This window comes from Halichoerus grypus, chromosome 10 (assembly GCF_964656455.1).
Source record: "Halichoerus grypus chromosome 10, mHalGry1.hap1.1, whole genome shotgun sequence".
In the NCBI taxonomy this organism is placed as follows: domain Eukaryota; kingdom Metazoa; phylum Chordata; class Mammalia; order Carnivora; family Phocidae; genus Halichoerus; species Halichoerus grypus.
This window is the reverse complement of record NC_135721.1, coordinates 112936577-112959152: the sequence shown is the minus strand read 5'-3', so window position 1 is coordinate 112959152 and position 22576 is coordinate 112936577. Positions and strand designations below refer to the sequence as shown.

Sequence of the window (22576 nt, the reverse complement as noted above, 5' to 3'; positions counted from 1 at the left end):
AGTGGTCACTTTTTAAATTTTTTTAAAAATTTAATTTATTAATTTATTATTTTTTAAATTAATTTATTTAAAAAAAGATTTGACAGAGAAAGAGCACAAGCAGGGGGAGCGGCAGGCAGAGGGAGAGGGAGAAGCAGGCTCCCCACGAAGCAGGAAGCTTGATGCGATGCGGGGCTTGATGCCATGACCTGAGCTGAAGGCAGATGCTTAACTACTGAGCCACCCAGGCGCCCCTGTTCACTTTTTTTAATAGAAGAAATTAAAATATGTTGGTATACTGAATAATACAGAGAGGATGATAGGAGAAAAGGGGAATTGCTGGGGCGGTATCTTAGAGAAAAATGAGGAGGGTAGGATTCAGTGTACAGTTGTCGAAATCGGTCTTAACAGGCAGTTTATACAGTCACAGGAGGGAGACAATTAGGTGGGTAAATGAAGTGATGTGAAAATGTGAGTTTACTGGGGCGCCTGCGTGGCTCAGTCGTTAGGCGACGGGCTCCCTGCTCAGCGGGAAGCCTGCTTCTCCCTCTCCCACCCCCCCTGCTTGTGTTCCTGCTCTATCGATGTCTCTGTCAAATAAATAAAATCTTTTAAAAAAAATGTGAGTTTACTGATCCCCATGATTTTCTTAGTGAAATAGGAAGCAAAGTCATTAGACAAGAGTAAGGATGGAGAAGAAAGCGATGGAGGTTTGATGAGAAGGACATACGACATAATTCTTTAGGCTGACGGGTGGGGCCCAGCGGAGCAGGCTCTGGAGAGCTCCGTTTCTCCTTGAGAGATTAGTCCCTCCGGGCGCTCGGTAGTCTGCGCCCGTTTCCTTGGAGACGGAGACGAGGGACGGGTCTCGCTGGGAAGTTTCAGTGGCCTAGGTTACCACGCGGTCCACGCTGAGGCAAGAAAGTCGGAGAAGCCGAATAATAAGTATCGCAAGAGATCAGGGCTCCACGGACTCACTACTCGTCTTCCATTTTCTCCAATGGCGCGCGTCTTTCCGAAGTAGGTGTAAGAATCGAAGGGTGGTGGAGTGCGCATGCGTGTCCGCCTTTGCTCGGTCCGGGCCTGGTTGTCTTTTGACCCCGCCCCCTCTCCGCCCACATCTCCCTAGCCCCGCCTCTCCCTCGCGCTCTCCCACCTCCGCTCCCTCGGGTGCCTAGTGAACTGTGGTCCCTGTGCAGACTCCACGCCTGTTTCACGTTTGCTGCTTACAGTCCCAGGGGTTGGGAATGATGGAAGTTCTTTCCCGTCCCAACTCTTTCCAGACCCAACCACTCTGGGATTCGCTCCACAGTCCACAACTTCCAGAATCTGGTGAGTCCGGGAGGGCTGGGGAGGAGATGGGGGCTTGCTGACCCTGGGTCTGCAGTCCGCCTGCCCCCATGGCCGTGACTGTCCCGGCCGATGGAATCGGGAGACCTGAATTCCAGGCCTACTTGTGTTATACATTTGCTGTAGGACCCGGAGCCAAGCCCCCGAACCTGTTTTCGCACCACCTTATCCGAATGTGAGGGTATATTATACTGCTCTATTACTCATCTCTGATTGCTCCTCTGGTTTCCTCTTGGGTCTTTTCCATGCCTTGTGTTTAAGAACAGTGTGCCACAGTTCTTAGCACCTCACAGCCTGGATGTGCTTAGTAAATTACGGCTGGCTGATAAAACAAGTGATAGCTAACATTTATGGAGCACTTAACACATGCTTTACAAATATCATCTCTTGGAGTTCTCCCATCAATCTGTGGAGGTAGGTTTTATAACTAGATCTAGTTTACAGATGTGAAAATTGAGGCTCAGACCTCAAAAGTCACTTGCTCAAGGTCACAGATATCTGTAAGGGGCAAAGCTGGGATCTGAACTCATCAGGCTGTGTGACTGATTGTTTTATATCTGGTAGGATTATGTTCCATGGCAGCGGTCCGAGCAGAAAACCAAGTCACCTACTCTGCCTCCCCTCCTACAAACCAGAGGCCACCAGAAGAGCAAAACGAAGACTTTGACTAGCGTCCTCCCAGGTGGGCAGAGGCACTTGAGGCCGGATATGGGAATTGGGGACAGGATAGAGTGTATGCCCTTGGCCTTTGGTGACATCAATTATATTAGAGTAGGCTAATTGCTGTGACAAACAATCCCCAGGTTTCAAGTATTAGTACAGAAGCTTATTTCTCATTTATGTCAAAGTACATTTGTGGATCTGCAGGGGTGGAAGTAATCTTTTCCACATGATCATGCAGGGATCCAGGCTCCTTCAACCTTGTGGCTCTGACAGTTTGTAAGGCCTTGAAGTCCTCTGCTTGATTCAGAGGACTGCATTCAGTCTGCCTTCAGCTGGTAGAGAGGGAAGAGAGAGAGAGCAAAAATATCGGTAATTTTGTTGGCAATTTTTTTTTCAGGGCCTAGACTTGACATGACCCATATCAGTCCTGCTCATATTCCAGTGGCCATAACTCAGTCATATGACCACCCTTAACCACAAGGGAAAATGAGAAATGTCCTGCTGTGTGTCCAAGAGGAAAATAAAACAGGGTTTGGTCAACTCAGGATAATCTCTGCCATGTCTTTGTCATGCTGTCCAGGGGAGTTCTCATGCCCTTGGCTGAGTCAGACATGGGTTCACATCTTGGCTCTGCTGTTTACTATCTTGGAAAAGCCATTCATCTCTCTGAGCTTTAGTTTTCTCGTTTGTAATATGAGGACCTGATAAGATTGTTGCAAGAATTAAATGAGAAGATCTATATAAAGCATTGTTGCTCTCAACCTTATCAGACCCAACATTCCTTTTTTTTTTTATTTAAGATTGATTTATTTATTTGAGAGAGAGAGCATGAGCAGGGGGAGAGAGGGAAGCAGACTTCCTGCTGAGCTGGGAGCCCAACATGGGGCTCGATCCTAGGACTCTGAGTTAATGACCTGAGCCAAAGGCAGTCACTTTTTTTTTTTTTTAAGATTTTATTTATTTATTTGACAGAGAGACACAGCCAGAGAGGGAGCACAAGCAGGGGGAGTGGGAGAGGGAGAAGCAGACTTCCAGCGGAGCAGGGAGGCAGCCCTGCGTGGGGCTCGATCCCAGGACCCTGGGATCATGACCTGAGCTGAAGGCAGACGCTTAACAAGTGAGCCACCCAGGTGCCCACGGAAGGCAGTCACTTAACTGACTAAGCCACTCAGGTGCCCTCCCAACATCCCTTTTAATAACAAATACTTTGTAATATTCCTTTAGTATCTGAAATAAACTTCATACATAATATAACCTACCTATATATATAATTAAAAACTTAATATAATGCCCAAAGTGTAAAGTAAAGGAAAAGTAAAAGGAAAGTTACTTATAGTTAAATAACATATATTTCAGTATGTAAATGCCCATTAGAAGATATGTCAAAGTAGTCAGAAGGGGAGATGTGGAATCATGGTGAATGTAACCATTGCAAATGCAGACTGACACGTGGTGGGATATCAGGGACTCAAATATCCAGACGGATGTTTCATTGTGGTCATGATTTCCAAAGTGGTGCCCATCTCTTGGTAAAGTTCTGAACAAAACAAAGTACAATCTTCCCTTGAATGTAGCTGCTTTCTTGGAAAATTTAGCATTACTGTAAAACTCTGCAAAATATTCTTTGTGTTTATATGTGAAAGAGAGTCAGGTTCTGGGATCAGAACATTATAAATAAGGTTTTTTTTTTTACCTACATCAGTATCTGCTAGGGTTTTGGAAAGTCATGCAGGGCATAGGAGAATTCTGTGTTCCATGGGGCTGTCCTGTTCTGGGGGATATCTAGTGTCCCTGGCCCCCACCCCCAGATGCCTGTTGGGACCCCCAATATTTCAGAGAACCACAAATCCTCTCTACCAATGTATCTAAAACATCGTCAAGAGTCTCTGATGTAAAGTGCTGAGCACAAGGCCTGGTGGTAGTGACAGAATTTTTGACTTTGGCTCTAGACCCTATTCACACAGCATCTACAAGGAAACACTTTCCTTTCCTTCACTGGGGAAGGAATGTAACAGATACCACCATGGTAAGAACAAGAACAATTAACATATACCAAACCCTTAGGTACTGTTCTCAGCACTTGACCCGTATCACTTCATTTAATCTTCTCAACAACCCTGTGAGGTGGGTGCTGTTATTACCACCTCCTCTTAGAGATGAGGCATGGACAGGTGTAACTTTGAAGGTCACAGGGAGGAGGGGGCAGAGCCAGGCTGTGACATTTGGCAGTTTGGCTCCAAGAGGCACAATCTTTTTTTTTTTTTTTTTTAAGAGTGAGGGGAGGGGCAGAGGGAGAGAGAGAATCTTTTTATTTTATTTATTTACTTATTTATTTATGCGGGGGAGGGGAGAGAGAGAGAGAATGAGAGCGCAAGCACGAGCCGGGGGAGGGGCAGAGGGAGAAGCAGACTCCCCGCTGAGCAGGGAGCCCGATGCGGGGCTCGATCCCAGGACCCTGGGATCATGACCTGAGCTGAAGGCAGACGCTTAACTGACTGAGCCACCCAGATGCCCCAGAAGAGAGAGAATCTTAAGTGGGTTCCACACCCAGCTTGGAGGTTGACAGGGGGCTCCATCTCACAACCCTGAGATCATGATCTGGGCCGAAATCTGGAGTTGAACACTTAACCAATTGAGCTACCCAGGCACCCCTCCAGGATGCACAATCTTTTTATTTTTAATTTTTTTGAGAGCGAGAGAGCATGAGGGGTGTCGGGGGCAGAGGAAGAGGGAGAGAGAGGATCTTAAGCAGGCTCCACGCTCAGCATGGAGCCCGATGCAGGGTTCAATCCCATAACACCGAGACCATGATCTGAGCCAAAAATCAAGAGTCAGACACTCAGCCAACTGAGCCACCCAGGTGCCCCTCCAGGATGCACAGTCTTAACCATGTATTAGTGGGGAGAGACATGGATCTGAGTTGATGTTCCAGTTTCCGTTCTTGCAATCCCATCTAGGTTACTTGTCACAGCCCCAGTCTGCAAGGATTCCTGCCTTTATGCCAGTGAAATCATCTGTGTAAATTATAATGATGAAAAGAGCTACCGCTTGCTCAGGACTTATTTTGTGTTGTGGAGGCATCATTCATTCATTCATTCAGCAGCATCCATTTGCTGAGCACCCATGTGCCCAGCAATGGGCTGAATGTTGTTGACTCATGGTGAAGGAGACAGATTGGGTTTCTAGCTGTGTAGAGTTCACGGTCCCAACCTCAAACTGTTACTACACAAAACTTTAAATTTTTTTTTTTTTAAGATTTTATTTATTCATTTGAGACACAGAGATACTGAGAGGGAGGGAGAAAGCATGAGCAGGGAGAGAGGCAGAGGGAGAGGAAGAAGCAGGCTCCTCGCTGAGCCAGGAGCCCGATGTGGCGCTCGATCCCAGGACCCTGGGATCATGACCTGAGCCGAAGGCAGACACTTAACCATCTGAGCCACCCAGGCGCCCCACTACACAAAACTTTAAATACACTTGAGATAGATGGATAGAAGGAGGTCATCATTTCATTCATTCCTTACACCTGGGAGATCTCATCACCTTTTTACAAATGAAGAAACTGAAGCTTAGGTTGGTAACATGTCTTATGCAAAGTCATGTCCTTGAGGGCATCTTTTGTGTGTTAAAAAAGATTAAATCAGCTGATTCCACCAAGATGGAGTAGCCCCATTCCTTCTTGGTCCCCTCTTTTACACCTAAAAAAAGCCCTGGATGTAACAACAGTGAACATAGAGGACTCTGAAAACTGGCCTTCATGCTACATCTCAACAGGGGACTGTCTGAAGTAGGATCCAGAGTATTATTTAAAACATCAAGGATATAATAAAAATCACTTGTCATACCAAGAAAAAGGAAAATCATAACATGAGTGAGAAAAGATAGACACCAACATCGAGATGAATCAGATAGAATGATTTGAGTGTTTTTATTTACAGATGACAAGACCGTCTATGTAGAGAATCTTAAAAAAATCTACTAAATTTAAGAGAAACTGGAATTAATAAGTGAGTTCATCAAGGTTGCAGAATACAAGTACACAGAAATCAATCACATTTTTAAAGCTTCTCTCTCTTTTTTTTAAATGTGTTACTCTTGGTCTCAGTTTTTTTTTTTTTTTTAAGGTTTTATTTATTTATTTGACAGAGAGAGACACAGCGAGAGAGGGAACACAAGCAGGGGGAGTGTGAGAGGGAGAAGCAGGCTTCCCGCTGAGCAGGGAGCCCAACTCGGGGCTCGATCCCAGGATCCCGGGACCATGACCCGAGCCGAAGGCAGACGCTCAATGACTGAGCCACCCAGACGCCCCTAAAGCTTCTCTTATTTATTTATTTAGAGAGCGTGAGCACAAGCTGGGGGAGTAGAAGAGGGAGAGGGAGAGAGAGAATCACAAGCAGGCTTCACGCACCCATCACGGAGCCCCATGCAGGGCTCGATCTCATGATGCTGAGATCATGACCTAAGCCAGAATCAGGACTTAAATGCTTTAACCAACTGAGCCACCCAGTTGCCCCAATCACATTTCTATGTACTAACAATGAATATGGGGAAACCAAAATTAAAAATACATTTATAATCCAAAGAAATAAAATATTTTTTAAAGATTTTATTTGTTTTTTCAAGTAATCTCCATACCCAACGTGGGGCTCAAACTCACAACCTTGAGATCAAGAGTTGCATTCTCCACCGACTGAGCCAGCCAAGTGCCCCAGAAAATGAAATATTTAGGTGTAAACTTAGCAAAGGAAGTATAGGACCTATATGCTAAAAATTGCATAATGCTAATGAAAGAAATCAAAGAAGACCTAAATAAAAGGAGAGACATACTATGTTTATGATTAGAATACTCCGCATAGTAAAGATGACAGTTCTCCCCAATTTGATTTCTACATTTAATGTAATTCCTGTCAAAATCCCAGCACAGTGTTTTGTAAATAGACAGATTTATTCTAAATTTTATATAGAAAAGCAAGGCCCTGGAATAGATAAACTATTTTGAAAAAGAAGAATAATGCGGGAAGAATCACTTTACCTGATACTAAGGATATTATTAAAGCCAAAGTAATCAAAATAGCATAGTATTGGCAGAGAGATAGACACATAGATCAATGGAGCAGGCTAGAGAAACCAAAAATAGAGCCACACAAATATGCCCAGCTGATTTTTGACAAGGCTGAAAAAACAGCTCAGTGGAGGAAAAGAAAGCCTTTTCCACAAATGGTGCTGGAGAACTTGGACATCTACAGGCAAGAAAAAGAACCTTGACTTAAGTCCAAATGTAAATGTAAAATGAAATAAAAATTAAATGTTAAATGTAAAACTAAAACTTTTAGAGAAAAATATAGGAGAAGAAAAATCTTTGGGACCCATGGCCAAGTGAAGAGCCCTTAGACTTTCTACCATGATCCATAAAGAAAAATGAAATTAATGGATAAGTTGGACATCATCAAAATTAAACACTTGTTCTGTGAAAGACTCTGTGAAGAGGATGGAAAGACAAGCTACAGACTTGGAGAAAATACTTGCAAACCACCTCTGACAAAGGCCTGCTATGCGGAACATATCGAGAACTCTCAAAACTCAACAATTTCTAACAATTGAATTGAAAAACAATTCAGTTAGGAAACGGGCAAGAGGGGCACCTGGGTGGCTCAGTTGGTTAAGGGTCCGGCTCCTGATTTGGGCTCAGGTCATGATCTCAGGGTCATGGGATGGAGCCCTGCATCAGGCTCCGTGCTCAGTGCTGGTTCGGCTAGGGATTCTCTCCTTCTCCCTCTGCCCTTCCCTCCCACTCACTCACATGTTCTCTCTCTCTCTCTCTGAAATAAATAAATAAATCTTAAAAAAAAATGGACAAAAGATATGAAGGGATGTTTAATTGAAGAGGATATCCAGATGGTAAATAAGCACACGAAAAGATACTCAACATCATTATCCATTAGGGATATGCAAATTAAGCCATAATGAGTTGTCACTACACACCTCTCAGAATGGCTAAAATGAAAAATGGTGATAACACCAAATGCTGGCAAAGAAGAGAAACTGGATCATGCATGCATTGCTGGTGGAAGTGTAAAATAGCCCAGCTGCTCTGGAAAAAAGTATGGCAATTTCTTTTTCTTTTCTCACAGAGAGAGACAAGAGCATGAGAAGGGTGGGGGAAGGAGCAGAGGGAGAGGGAGAGAGAGAATCCAAAGCAGACTTTAGGCCCAGCCTGACACGGGGCTTGATCTCATCACCCTGAGATCATGACCTGAGCTGAAATGGAGAGTCAGACAGTTAACTGACTGAGCCACCCAGGCGCCCCAGTATGACAGTTTTTTTTTTTTTTTTAAAGATTTTATTTATTTATTTATTTGAGAGAGAGAGAGAAACAGCATGAGAGGGGAGAGGGTCAGAGGGAGAAGCAGGCTCCCCGCTGAGCTGGGAGCCTGATGTGGGACTCGATCCCAGGACTCTGGGATCATGACCTGAGCTGAAGGCAGTCGCTTAAACCACTGAGCCACCCAGGCGCCCAGTATGACAGTTTTTAATGAAACTAACATGCAGTTCTCACCATGCTCCAACAATTGTACTCTTGGGCATTTATTCCAGTGAAATGAAAACTTATGGTCACACAAAAACCAGTGCATGAATGCTTCATAGCAGCCTTATCATAATACTCCCTAACTGGAAGCAATCCAGAGGTCTGTTAATGGTTAAATAAGCTATGGTACATCCATACCATGGAATACTATCCATTAATAAAAAGGAAAGAACTACTGATACAGTCAATAGCTTGGATGAATCCACAGAATTTTGCTGAGTGAAAAAAACCAATCTCAGAAGTTATATACTCTATGATTCCATTTACATAGCATTCTGGGAATGACAAAATTCCAGAAATGGAGAACAGATTAGTGATTGCCAGGGGTTAGGGACAAAGGTGGGGGAGCATGGTAAGGGGAGGGAAGAGAGTGTAGCTGTAAAAGGCAGCATGAGGGATGCTTATGGTGATGGAAATGTTCTGTATCTTGTCCGTCTTAATGTTAATATCATGGTTCTGATATTGTAGTTAGTTTTGCAAAATGCTACCATTGGGAGAGACTGGGTTAAAGATACCTAGGATTTCTCTGTAATCTTAAAAAAAATTTTTTTTTTAAAGATTTTATTTATTTATTTGATAGAGAGAGACACAGCGAGAGAGGGAACACAAGCAGGGGGAGTGGGAGAGGGAGAAGCAGGCTTCCCGCGGAGCAGGGAGCCCGATGCGGGGCTCGATCCCAGGACCCTGGGATCATGACCTGAGCTGAAGGCAGACGCCTAATGACTGAGCCACCCAGGCGCCCCTTAAAATTTTTTAAAATTTAAATTCTAGTTAATTAACATACAGTGCAATAATGGTTTCATGTATCTTTAAAAAAAAGATAAAGCAGGGCTACTACCACTAATGAAAATAAATAGTCATTATTAAAGGTACAAATCTCCCTAAGTATTTAAGTTTGATTTACTAATCTTATAATTTTTATAAACACTTCTAACGGGGATTTTGGAACTTGGTTAATTAGGTTCCCCTAATCCTTTTAAGCCACATTTAAAAATTTAATATATTCATTTTTCATTTTCAAATAGTTTACTTGTCTGATTAACAAAAACTATTTAGCATTTAAGTAATTCTTGTACAACTAATAAATAAACTTCTAGACATGGGTAATCTATGTTCTCTTAAAAGTTTTGGTAATTTATACACATTTAATAAAAACGTCTTAAATCTTTAACTTAAAACAAATCTAAATCAAAATCTCATTTAAATTAGAACCACAAGATTAATCTATTAATCATTCCATCTTTTAAACAATACAATTAAATACCCAATATATACAGATAATTCATAACTGTAACACAAGATTATTTTAATTTACTTCATCACTTCAGTTGTTAATACTAAAATTTTCCCGAGTTTGCTGTATTGATCCATTAAATAAATAATATTTTCTGAAAAGTCCTGTGTTGCACTTGGAGTGGGGATTTTGGTGGGTATTGAGAATGTGGCCTCAGCATTCAAGATGATTTGGGTGATTTGTCTCAGGCCGGTTCCTGAGAGGAAGCAGGGGTTCTGAGAACATGCCCTCCAAATGCTTTATTCTGATCTGAAATATTTCCATATAGTTCTTATCTGGAAGGACCACAGCTTTTTTTTTTCTTTTTTTTTAAAGATTTTTGACAGAGAGATGGAGAGAGGGAACACAAGCAGGGGGAGTGGGAGAGGGAGAAGCAGGCTTCCCGCTGAGCAGGGAGCCCGACGCGGGGCTCGATCCCAGGACCCTGGGACTGTGACCTGAGCCGAAGGCAGACGCTTAACTGACTGAGCCACCCAGGCGCCCCAAGGACCACAGCTTTTATAGGTGTTTCAGACAGCCATTTGGGAGTTTTGCCCAGCTCCTGTGCCTTTGCGTGGGGCTGTGGTCCTAATGCCAAGCCTCGGGTCATCAGTAATGACAGTGACAACTAGGAATGCCTATTCAGCACTGAATATGTGTCAGGCACTATTCCAAACACTTGAAGGTATAGTAAGATCTTATTTAATCTTCAGGACAACCCTATGAGGTATGCATGATGATGACTCCTGTTTTATAGGTGGGAAAAACTGAGGGACAGAGAGATCAGGTGACCTGCCCAGGCTCACATGGCTAGTAGAAAGCGGAGCCTGGATTTGAACCCCGGCTGTCTGGCTCATTAGTTCTTGCCCTTAACCCCTGCCTCATCTGACCTTGCTACCGGCCAGGTTGGTGGGAGAGATTGTGGGCACCTGGTCGGCCCCTGTTGCTGCTCCTCTCTTCCCCTCTGTCCATACCCATAGCCATATGAAAGTCCCCTGCGCAGAGTGGGGCCTGGGAGCTTATTGATAGATGTGAGTCCCATGCTCTGCCTCACTGTCACGAATTATAAGGTCGAGACTGGGTGGGACTGGTTCCCTGGGCCATCTCCTGGATGGTGCATTCCCTGAGACCTGCTCCCAGGCCTGCCTGTGCCCTCACTCCCTCTCTGCTCTTTCCCATGCCCTAGGGTTGCATTCCAAGCCCACCATGTTGATGACAAGCCAGCTGAGGAATCCACAAGAAAAGCACAGAGGGAGGTTGGACTCTGGGAAGATACAGGCCAAAATCCGGCTATTGAGGGTATGAGCATCCTCCCTACAGGCACTGGGGCTCGTGGTAGGGATGTGGGGGCAGGGGGACGGTGATAGCAAACATGCGCTGAACATTTTGCGGGTGCCAGACTTGACTCATTTCCTTATCAGCAGTGCCATAGGCATGCTTATCATCACCCCCATTTTACAGATGGGAAACTGAGGTGCAGGGAGATCAAGGACTTGTACCAGGTCGCATGGCTAGAAAAATGGCAGTACCAGGGATCAAAGCTGGTTAAGCAAGGTGTTTGCCTTTGTGTTGAAGACCAGGAAAATGATCAGAATCCTTTTTTCTGTTTCACTACATTAGGAACACAATCTGGTGGCTTGTTCATTTAAAAATTTCCAGTAAATTAACTTTTCATGGTATACAGTGCACCTCAAAGCAACACTCAGAAGCTCACTATTACATTTTTCACATCATCCGATACAGCTTAGGTAATTAGCGTTCTCACCATCTATTGCTTTTTTATGGCTTCTGAACAATGTTTCAAAGTATTTGAAATGACTAAAAGAGGAGGAGTCTTTTGTGTCCCTAGCAGTAAATATAATACTAAATACTATAAATGCTACAAAATACTGGAGAAGAATTCGTACTTTCTTCAAGAAAGTTTTAAGAGCTCAGTGAACAATGACTACTATATAGAGAAATAGGGAAGAATGTATTTGCTTTGAAACCTTTTCTTCCCTTTAACCTTCAATATTGCAGAATGGTTCAGAGGTGGCCCAGCGTTCTTAAAGGAGTAACTCATATTTCTGGTGTTATTTTTATCCTGACTTCAGAACTTGGACAATTTGGCTCTGAAGCCTGGGCTCCCAACCAGTTCCTAATGTTGTCTCTTGTGATCATTCAGTCAATTTATTGAATGCCTACTGTGTGCCAGGCCCTGTTCTAAGTGCAAGGATTCACCAGTGATGTGGCCTCTGACCTTAGGGAGCTCACATTCGACTTTGGGAGATAGATAATAAACAAGACAAATAAGTATATAATATGTGCCATGACGCTAAGGGCAATGAAGAAGTGTAAAGGTAAAGTTAGGGGCTAGCGAGGCACAGAGGAAGAGTGACCGTGACCATTTTAGACCGGGTCATCAGAGAAGGCTGCTTAAATGGTGACATCTTAGGGAAGAATGTTCCAGACAGAGGAACCACAAGTGCAAAGGTCCTGAGGTGGGTGTGGCTAGAGCAGGAGATGAGGAAAGCTGGTGAGTGTGAGGGAATGGATGATGACTTGTTTGCAGCTCTGTAATCCATGCTTAGGCTTTGTGTTTCTATGTTGAGTAAGACAGGAAGACCCTGGGGGATTCTGAGTAGAGCAGAGATGTGGTATGACCTAGGTTTTCACAGGAATCCTTAGGCTGCCACTGCTGCTATGTGGAGAATGGACCATGGAGACAAGGGGGAAACAGGAAGGGGGCAGAAATTACTCAGTTGGTTTGCTCTTGGAGATGGAATAGGATCCTGACTCTGCCCCTCAGTCTCAGGACAATTATTTGTTCAATCTCCAGCTCTTGAGGGAGTGTCTACTATGTGCTGGGCACCGTGCCAGGTGTTGGGGACACAGCTGTGACCATGGCACTTAGAATCTGTGTGCTTATGGAGCATACACTGTAGTGGGGAGACCTATAATAAATGAATTTTAAAAACCCAAAGAATAGTTAGTCACCAGTTTATTCAGCCCATACTTTTTAAAAATATATATTTTTTTTAAGGATTTTATTTATTTATCAGAGAGAAAGAGCACAGGCTGGGGGAGTGGCAGGCAGAGGGAGAAGCAGGCTCCCCGCTGAGCAGGGAGCCCAACGCGGGACCCGATCCCATGACCTGAGCTGAAGGCAGACGCTTAAGGACTGAGCCACCCAGGCATCCCTATTCAGCCCATACTTATGGAGCTCCAGACACCGTCCTGTGTGCTGTGTCCTACAGCTGAGTTGGGACAGCCAGCCCCCCTGGCTCTGCCATTCAGGGGGGGGAGACAGATAAGAAATAAGAAAAATAAGAAAATAAGATAATATGAAAAACATATAATTACAGACTGGGGTTAAGGGTCAGGAAGGAAACAAAGTAGGGTTTCTGCACTCAGTCTGGTGGTCAGGGAAGATCCATTTCTAGAGCAGAGGTCATTAATTCTACAGTTTCTCCAAATCCCCTGGGAATGGGGCGTGTGCTAAGGAGACACGTTCCTGGTAGCTTCCCCAGCGATGTTGGCTCCGTGGGGCTGAGAATAGTGCCAAGTGAGGTGGTGCATGTGAAGTGCTGAGCAGAGTTTTGGGCCTATAATAAACACTCTGTACGTTTGCACTCTTACTCTTATTATTATATGAGGAATATGGGCGCTGAGGGCCAGGAAAGGGGTGGCTTCTAGTGAAGGACAGAGAAATGAGGAAGAACAGAGGAATAAGGAAGAGAGCGCATAGGCACGGCAGAGCTGGAGGGCTAGAGCCGGTGAGAACAGTTATCAGCTCTGGTTCCTGCGTGCACACTGAGGGTGCCATGCACTGCCACTCACTGGCTTGGTTGTGAACATGATCTCATTTGTTTTTTCCAGCAGCTCTCCGAAGCGAGTGCTAGTTTTCCAACCTTTAGAACAAGTATAGCAGCATTCTGGGGGGCTGACTGGTTTGCCCAGGTGCCCCGAGGGAGTAAGTGGCTGAGCTGGTATTTGAACCAAGTGGGTCTAGGCCTAACATCCAAATCTGAATACACTACGAGGCTCAACCATGCCTTGCGCTTGAAGCCCGCTCGCTTCCTTGTCTTGGTGTGGTGGGAGAACAGACATTGGGAGTCAGAAGTCTGGCTTCCCAGTTCCGGTGCCATGACTTTCTGGCTGTGTGACTTTAGGCAAGTCACTTAACCCTGTCTGAGCCTCCATTTATCATAAAATAAGAGTCAGTAAACATAGGGCCTTTGGATGAACTGATACCACCTGCCGTGCACCCGGTGAGGCCCAGTGCCCAACACATAGTAGGCCCTCAACAATTCTTGTTGCTGTTATTATTGTGGATTTTGTGTACCTGCTGGAGGTGACCTTAGCAAGCCCCTTACCCTCTCAGCCCCTCCTTGTTTGCGCGGGGCGATGGATAAAATGAGAGGGTACTCATTCAGCTCAGCTGCCTGATGAACAACGGTAGCGATTATCATCCACTTGGCTTCCCCGCTTTTCCAGACATCGCCCCTCACCTGCGCCCCCTTCTTACCTACCTGGGGTGTTTTCTATTTTTATTACTACCGTTACTACTGTATTTTATTGATTCTAAGAAGTCAGTGATAATAAGGTACAGCCTTATCTTATTTCCCACGAACAGATTTTGTCAGTTAGATCGTGACATGCCACCCGTTGTAAGAGGCGTCCACCTCTGAGATGTAAAATTCGGGGAAATGGGCGTTTCAGAACGGATGCAATAGTTCAGGGGCTCTGACCCGCAGACAATGGGGCCGCATTTACCAGTCGAGACCACAAGGGGGCGTGCGTGCGGCAGGAGGGAAGTGGTCCCTAGGCTCCGGGAGGATCGGGCCGCCGCACGCAGCACCGCCTCCCATCCTTGCCCTCCCCTCCGCCTGCAGACGTTGCTCAGGAACCGGCAAACCACACTCCAGGAGCTCTCCAACCATGAGGTCTTCCTCACCAAGCTCAACTCGGAGCTGATCAAGGCCATCCAGGACATGGAAGACAGCTCGGCCCTGAAAGTGCGCACGATGCTGTATCGGCAGGACATCCTTGAGGTGAGGTCCAACCGCCCCCGCCCAATCTTGGCCTCCGCCCTCTGCACCTTGGTCCTGCCCACAGGCGCCGCCCCTTGGGCCCTCGGGCGCCCTCTCCTGGCCTCTTCCGGCCGGTTGCGCAAGCTGCTTCCTCCCTCTGGAAGATGCATCCCTCCGGCACTTCGCCCCACTCAGCTGGGCTTTGGAACCGGACCGAAATGGGGGCTCATCCCAACTCCAGCATTTATTAGCTGGGGGACTTAGAGTTAACCTCTGAGCTCTGTAAAATAGAGCACAAAGCACCCACCGTAAAGCGGGTGTTGTCCTTGGCACGCAGCAGGTGCACCACCCCCACCATCAGTACTCACAGTGTTGTGTGTGCCCATGTAATCCTGCCAACAACCCCGTGGGGTGGGCACTATTATCTCTATTTCACATAGGAAAAAACGGAAACAGAGAGAGGCTGGGTAACTTGCTCAAGGTCACCCTGAAGCTCACTCACCTAGCAAGGGCCAGAGAACTGGGACTTGAACGCAGGCCATCTGGCTCCATGATCTGGCTTCCTTCCACCGTGCTGTGGTTACCACCCTCAGCCGGTGGTGCTGCTCCCAGTCTACGGGTGGAGCAACTTTTTCTGAGAACCCCAGAGGCATCCTCTGCCTCCTCTGGGAGAGGCTTGGGAAAGCTGCCAGAGGAGAGCTGGAAGTTCACAGGGGACCCAGGAGTTGGGGCTGGAGGAGAGGCAGAAGACATGGTTTCATGGAGCAGTAACGCCCTCTGGCTGCCCAGGCAGAAGAGGGACTGAACTCCCCGGACCTGTGAGATGAAGAGCAAGCCCGGTCTTGGGGACTTAGTCTGCTCAGGTGACCATAACAAAACACCATAGACCAGGTGGCTTACGCATAGAAATGTACTTCTCATAGTCTGGAGGCTGGAAGTCCAAGATCAAGGCGCCCGCAGGGTTGATGTCTGGTGAGGCCTCTCTCCTTGGGGTGCAGATGGCTGCCTTCTCTCTGGGTCCTCACATGGCCTTTCCTTGTGCTCACATGGAGAGAACTCTGGGGTCTCTTTCTCTTCTTACAAGTACACTACTCTTACCGGATTCCGCACCCTTTGGACCTCATTCAGCCTTTATTACCTCCTTAAAGGCCCTATCTGCACAAACAGTCATATTGGGGGTTAGGGCTTCAACATATGAATTTGGGGGTACACAGTTCAGTCTATAACACAGGCCAAGGATTGCAGAGTCATTTAGCCCAAGGGAACTTAGTAGAATATTCTCCAAACTTAGACAAAATCATTGTTGATCTTCTGGCATTGATCCATTAATATAATTTTTGTTCATCCTGAGTGCTCCCTGTGGGCCCTTGGGAAACAGTGATTGGTGGGACCCTGTCCACATCAAGCTGTCATTCTAGTGGGGTCACAGGCGGTTAGAAAGTCATTTGTGTATACTGCCATGGGGACGGGGATCTGGGGAGCTGAGAGGGGCCTCTCGCCCAGACATGGGAGGGTCAGGAAGGCTTCCTGGAGGAAGTGATGCTTGGGTTGAAACCTGCAGAAGTAGGTATTAACTGGTAGAGAGCAGGAGAGTGTTCCAGGCAGGGAAAATGGGTGCAGAAGGCCCGTGGAGAGAGGGAGCATGGCCAGCTCAAGGAGCCACATGTTGGCGTAGGCCAGCTCCGGGAGGGCCTTGTCAGCCGAGGTAAGGAGTTAGGGCAGAGGGGAGCCCCTGGAGGGATTTATTTATTTATTTATTTATTTATTTATTTATTTATTTTTAAAGTCTTTTTTTTTTTTTTTTTTTAAGATTTTATTTATTTATTTGACAGAGAGAGACACAGCGAGAGAGGGAACACAAGCAGGGGGAGTGGGAGAGGGAGAAGCAGGCTTCCCGCGGAGCGGGGAGCCCGATGCGGGGCTCGATCCCAGGACCCTGGGATCATGACCTGAGCCGAAGGCAGACGCTTAACGACTGAGCCACCCAGGCGCCCCATCCCTGGAGGGTTTTAAATAGGGGAGGGATAAGGTCAGCTTTTTTTTTTTTTTTTTTTTTTTTTCATTTTCAAAGAAAGATCATCCTGACTGTGGCGTGGAGCAGAGACCAGAGGAGGACCGGTTAGGGGTAGCTGTGGTGGTATTTGAGGCAGGAGATGAAGAGAACTTGACCCGCTCCATTTCCGACCTGGGCCGGTTCACCCCTCCTTAGGCAACCGGGTGGTCCCCCGCTCCTGGGAGGTCACCACATTGATGCCGAACTTAGTGCGGACACAGCGCACTACAGCCCGGAACTCCTGGGCTCGAGCGGTCCTCCTGCCTCAGCCTCCCGAGCAGCTGGGACCGCAGGCGTCCGCCACCGCGCCCGGCCGATGAAGAGCTTGAATAAGACAGTGGCAGTGGGGATGGAGAGAAGGACATGGCTTTGAGGGCTGTTAGGGGTTACATCCATTGCACTTGGTGACATTTCGAAGGAGGGCAGAGTGGGGACCGCTGTCTGGGTTTTGGCCGGTGCCTGGGTGTGTGGTAGAGCCACCGGCTGGGGGGGGTGGGAGGAGGGACCCAGTTTGGAGCGGCTGGGCCGGCCCCCGGTCAGGTTCCTGGGTCTGGGAGCGGGTTTGGATCTGGGGAAGTGCCGAGTCCCCCCAAGAGCCCATGCTTCGGTAGTGCCAGGAGAGGTTGTGGGGCGAGCTGACCCCGCCCCTCCCACAGACTGTCATGGATATCTTGGAGTGCTCGAACAAGAAGAAGCTGCAGAAGCTCAAGTATGAACTTAAGGAGTGGGAGGAGAAGGAGGAGTCCAAGATGCAGTGTAAGAATCCCTGGCGTGAATTCCTTGATCCCCTCCCTGGCTTCGGGGAGGTCAGCAGGGCATTCATCTTGCACCTACCTTTTGGAAACCAGTAGGCCCAGCATCTCCCCTGTTAGGCAGATGGAATTGCTAAGATGAGCAGAGCTAATAGCTTACTTCTCGAGCACTGAACACTGAGCACTTGCAGGCCCCCCGAGGCTTCATATGTATGGGCACACTCTGAGTCATTGCAACTACCTGTGAGGCAGGGACTATTCGCCCGTGGTACAGATGAGAAAGCTGGAGCTAAAGGAAGTGTGGTAGCCTGCCGAAGGTCATAATAGCTGGGAGCCAGGATCCAGCCCCAGCCTTCCCCTGCTTCCTGCCCCTGTCACTGAGTCAGCGGCTCGGCCAGGTCCCAGGTCTTCTGGCTTCCATTGCGCCGAGCCTGTGGTTTCTTTCCCTGGAGCAGACTGGAAGCCTTCTGAGGGAAGGGGTGGTGTGTCAGACCCTGGGGACACCGCCCATGGAGGGCATCAATGCAGACTTTGTCTTAATGGTCATTTCACGGGAGTCTGTGTCGCCCCATCTCCCTGGGCTCGTTGCCGTGGGAGCGTGTGCATGAGGAGACTGAGGTCCAGGGAGGGACAGTCTTGGCGAGGGCCACACAGTAAGTCAGTGGCAGAGCTGAGACTCGTCTGGGGATCTTGCCCTGGTTTAGTCTCTTTCCTACCCAGTGTTGCCTCTTCTCCTGCGGGGGTAAAAGACTCTAGTGTGAGCTCACTTCAGCCAGACCCCAGTCCATTGGCCAAGGAGAGCTTTGCCTCCCGGATCTCCTGGGAGGGGTTCTTGAGGGAGGATCCTGCCTCCTGTCCCTCCCGACTTCTCCAGCCCTGGCGCGGCAGGTGGAACAGCTGAATGCCAAGATTGAGAAGACCTACAAGGAAGTGAGCTTCCTGAGCACGTACATGGACCACGAGTATCCTGTCAGGTCGGTCCAGATTGCCAACCTTGTGCGCCAGCTGCAGCAGATAAAGGACAGGCAGCAGGTAGGTGAGCCCCTGGCCCTGCCCCGCTGGACCATACTGGAGACAGGCTGGTGGCCCACACCCTCCTGCTGGCCCCTAGGATGAGCTGGATGACCTTAATGAGATGCGCAGAATGGTCCTGCAGTCTTTGTCTAATCAGATTCAGAAGAAGAAGAAAAAGCTTCTGAAAGCTCTGGTGGTGGTGAGTGGTGGGTGTCCAGGTCCTGCCCCAGCCCTGCTTCCTTCCCCGTCCTCTGCCTCAGGGCCCCCTGCACCCCCCGCTGCTGCCCGGGAAGAGGCGCTGGGGGCCAGAACTCTTCTCCCTCCGCAGAAAAGCCAGCAACCCCATCAGGAGGCTCTTCTGCAGAAGACCCGGGACAGCCAGGACATGCTGAAGTGCATGGACAAGTTCAGAGAAGTGCGTGGGCACGGAAGGGGACGGCCCCTCTGTGAGGGAGCAGAAGGGCAGGCCCCAGGACCTGTGGGAGTCAGGCTTGTCCTGATCTGGCGTCGGCCTCCCTCCTAGCTAGTGCCGTTACTGTCCCTTGCCATTCACCTGAGAAGGAGGTTAGTGCGGGCCCGGGCCTTGCCTCACTGGCCAGCATCAGCGGTGATGACCCATTAGCAACATCACCAAGCGTCACCCGCTCACCCATCATTTTACTGTCATTACCACCCCCTATCTTCACCGCTTAATTCTCGCCACTGACCATCACTCGTTAGCTGTGTTAATGAACTTCACCGTCACCACCCACGCCCCCGCATTCATTTTCATTATCATCCTCCATCCACTGTCAATGTGAGTGACCTTCACCGTCTCTGCCAGCCCCCATTCATTCTCATCATCAGGTACTGCCCCCCTTTGCCACCTGTCTCCATGCTCCACGGTCTCCGTGCCGTGTTCAGCACCATCAGATGTTGGCCCTAACTCTCGAGCAGCCCTCCAGAGCCCAGGAGGCCCCTGTGACCAAGCCGTGCCATCCCGTGCCTAGATGGCCTTCCTCCTCGTCCGGGTTGCCGTGTTCTCCCTTCTGTTGGGGGACATTGGGCTCCTCACCCTCCCCTGCTGTGCTTCTCCCCTCAGTTTATCAACCAGTTTGAGGAGGAAATACCCATATTGAAGGCAGAGGTGGAGCAGCTCCAGGTCCAGGTCCAGGAGCCCCGAGAGATCATATTTGCGGACGTTCTGCTTCGGAGACCCAAGTATGTGATCTGTTTTGGCAGCTGCTTCTTAAACCTGCCATGCTGTGTCCTCGAAGAGGCTCTCTGTTCCCAGGGAAGGCAGCCTGGTGGAGAAGGCAGAACCCCAGACGGGGTGCAGGGAGACCTGGGTCTCGCCTTGGCTCTACTGCTGACCATGTGGCAGACGTGACCTTTCCCATCTCTGGGCCTTCGTGTCCCATTAGTACACGGAAGCTGAGTTACAGAATCTTTTTGGACTCTTCCGGGTCCCGGATTCCATGTTTCCATGGACCCCTAAGCTCCTGGGTTGTTCAGGAAGATGGACTTGAGTAGGGTGGCTGGCTCCAGGGAAGAAGGGCCTGGAAGACACTCTGTAAGGAGAGAAGGATGTCTTCTGTGCCCGGCAGACTCCTGGGCCCCAAAGGAAGAACTTCCTTCCTTCCAAAGCCAGTTCTCCGCCTGCCTTTCTTGGGTCAGGCCCTTTGTGGCAGAGCTTGGGGAACCCGCGGGGCCAGGCGTCTCCAAGATGTCACAGAGGCCCTGGGGCACCTCAGTGCAGAGCCCGCGGTAGACGGCGGACCTCAGAAGACAGATACTGGCTAGAGATGGAAATTTGGGCATTGTCAGTATAGAGATGCTTTTTCTTTTTACTATTATTATGGACAATTTCAAATATACAGACAGTAGAGAGAATATTTGGATGAATACTCAGTTGCCCGTGTGGACTAGAAGTTATGTTTTTGCTGGCTTCATCTTCATTCCTCCGCTTTTTCTCGTGAAGTACTGTACTTTGCAGACGTCCTGACATTTCGTGCCTAAGTACCTCGGTGGGCGTCAGGAGAGTGCGGAAACCACGAGAGTGGATGAGAGACTTGGGACAAGGTGGAGAGAGCGTGTGATCCTGTGGCCCCCTAAGCGTGCTGGTCCCTGCGATGGGGGCTGTATTGCAGGCGGGAACCCGCTGTTCTCGCTCCTTCGGTGCAAGGACACCTGTCAGTTACTGAGCACTTCGTCTCACTTAGTCTGCCCGCCAAAGATCGAGGTTGGACTTACCCCCATTTGGGCAGTGAGGAAACTGAGGCTGCTCTGGGCTCGAGCACACAGCGAGCGCTTGTTACATATGTGCCAACTGAGGGCGTGGGGCTCCGAGGGGAGGCGTAAGCTCAAGGTGCCACGCAGCCAGGGGTCCAAGCCGGCCATTCTGACCGCAAAGAGAGCGCTGGTCGTGAGAGGGCCCGCATTTCAGAGCCGAGTGCCTGCTCCCTCTTGACCTCAGACCTCTGGAGGGGAACATTAATCATGCCAAACCTGTGCCTTTTTCATTTTTGTTGTGTGCGTGTGTGTGCGCACACCCACGTGCACACCAGTGTTTTGGGATAGGGCTCCTCAACTAAGTACCAGTGTTCTGAAGAGCAGGGTGCCCCCGAGGGCGTGCTACCCCACTCTGCAACTCTGGTGCCCCTGCTTGACTTCTCACATCCTCTTTGCTCTTCCCTACCAGGTGCACCCCAGACATGGACGTCATCCTCAACATCCCCGTGGAAGAGCTGCTACCCTTCTAGATGTTGGGGCCAGGGGCCAGCCTTCCCTCCCTGCTCTTTTCCCCATACCCGGAGCCTTGAATTGTCTTCTTCCATGACCGCATGCCCACTCAGAGGCTAGTTTGCTCTCCCTCCCTCCCCTCCTTCCCTGCCTCCCTTTCTTCCCTCTTTTCCTTCCTTCTTTCCTTCTTTCCTTTCTTCCTTCCTCCCACCCTCCCTCTCTCCCTCCACCCTTCCTCTCCTTTCCTTCCTCTCTCTCTCCCTCCACCCTTCCTCTTTTCTTTCTGGTTGGTGCCGCTGCTTGGGCCAGGTGGGCATTCCCAGTCAAGTCTGCCATTCCTTTTGACCAATAAAGCTGGATTTGCATTTGCTCTTTTACTTGGAGATTTCCAGCTAGGCCTTGAGAAGAATGGACTTTGTCTTAAGATAAGGGGTGGGTAATGTGCCTGGGTGGCTCAGTCGGTTGAGTGTCTGCCTTCGGCTTAGGTCATGATCCCAGGGTCCTGGGATCGAGTCCTGCATCGGGCTTCCTGCTCTGCGGGGAGCCTGCTTCTCCCTCTGCTTCTGCCTCCCTCTTTCTCTCTCTGTCTCTCATGAATAAATAAAATCTAAAAAAAAAAAGATAAGGGGTGGGTAACTGCGCTGACTGTATCTGGGGCCCAGGACTTCTCGAGAAGCGCCGAGTGAGACTAGCTTGGGCTGCGCTGTTCCTGGTGCGGTGGGAGCCCAGCTTCCCTCCTGATTTGTGCTCACACCTGTTGAGGCCTGTGCCAGGGCAGAGAGGGGACCCCCCGAGCTGATGCCCCTGGGAACTTGCCGGGTTTTCCTCGCTGATGGCCATCCCTCTTCCGGCCCATTGTCTGTCTGTCCAGTGCCTGTACCCCAGGTTTGCGCGGACGTGAACACACACTCTTACTCAGATGCAATCAGGCACAGCCCCCCACCATGTGCTGGCTTGGAGGTGTGCTGCCCGAAGCCCCCTTCAAACGAGGACTGTTGCTGCAGTTACTGGGAGCGCCGTGGGCACGTGCCCTTCGGCGGTCAGACCCTTCGGGCTTTGCCTCGGCTGCAGAGAGCCACCTCATCCAAGGTCAGTCCCCTTCTCACATCCGATGACTGCTCCGTGTGCAAATACCAAAGGCCCAGCCATCTTGGCCTCACTTGGGACGCCTCTGAA

General features: G+C 48.8%; 1 protein-coding gene across 2 annotated transcripts; it reads left to right on the top strand.

Annotated features, from left to right (window-relative positions):
* Positions 1-803: 803 nt before the first annotated feature.
* C10H20orf96 (chromosome 10 C20orf96 homolog) lies at positions 804-21777 on the top strand. Of its 2 annotated transcripts, XM_036121806.2 has the most exons (11): positions 804-999; positions 1263-1311; positions 1894-2011; positions 11035-11147; positions 14723-14881; positions 17570-17669; positions 18540-18697; positions 18777-18878; positions 19008-19094; positions 19761-19879; positions 21360-21777. In XM_036121806.2, exons 1-11 carry the CDS (start codon positions 980-982, stop codon positions 21418-21420), a joined length of 1086 nt encoding a protein of 361 aa, XP_035977699.1. In that variant the 5' UTR covers positions 804-979; the 3' UTR covers positions 21421-21777. The 2 variants fall into 2 exon arrangements, with proteins under 2 accessions (XP_035977699.1, XP_035977702.1); XM_036121809.2 differs by lacking the exons at positions 804-999; positions 1894-2011 and having other exon boundaries at positions 1127-1311.
* The last annotated feature ends 799 nt before the right edge of the window (positions 21778-22576 follow it).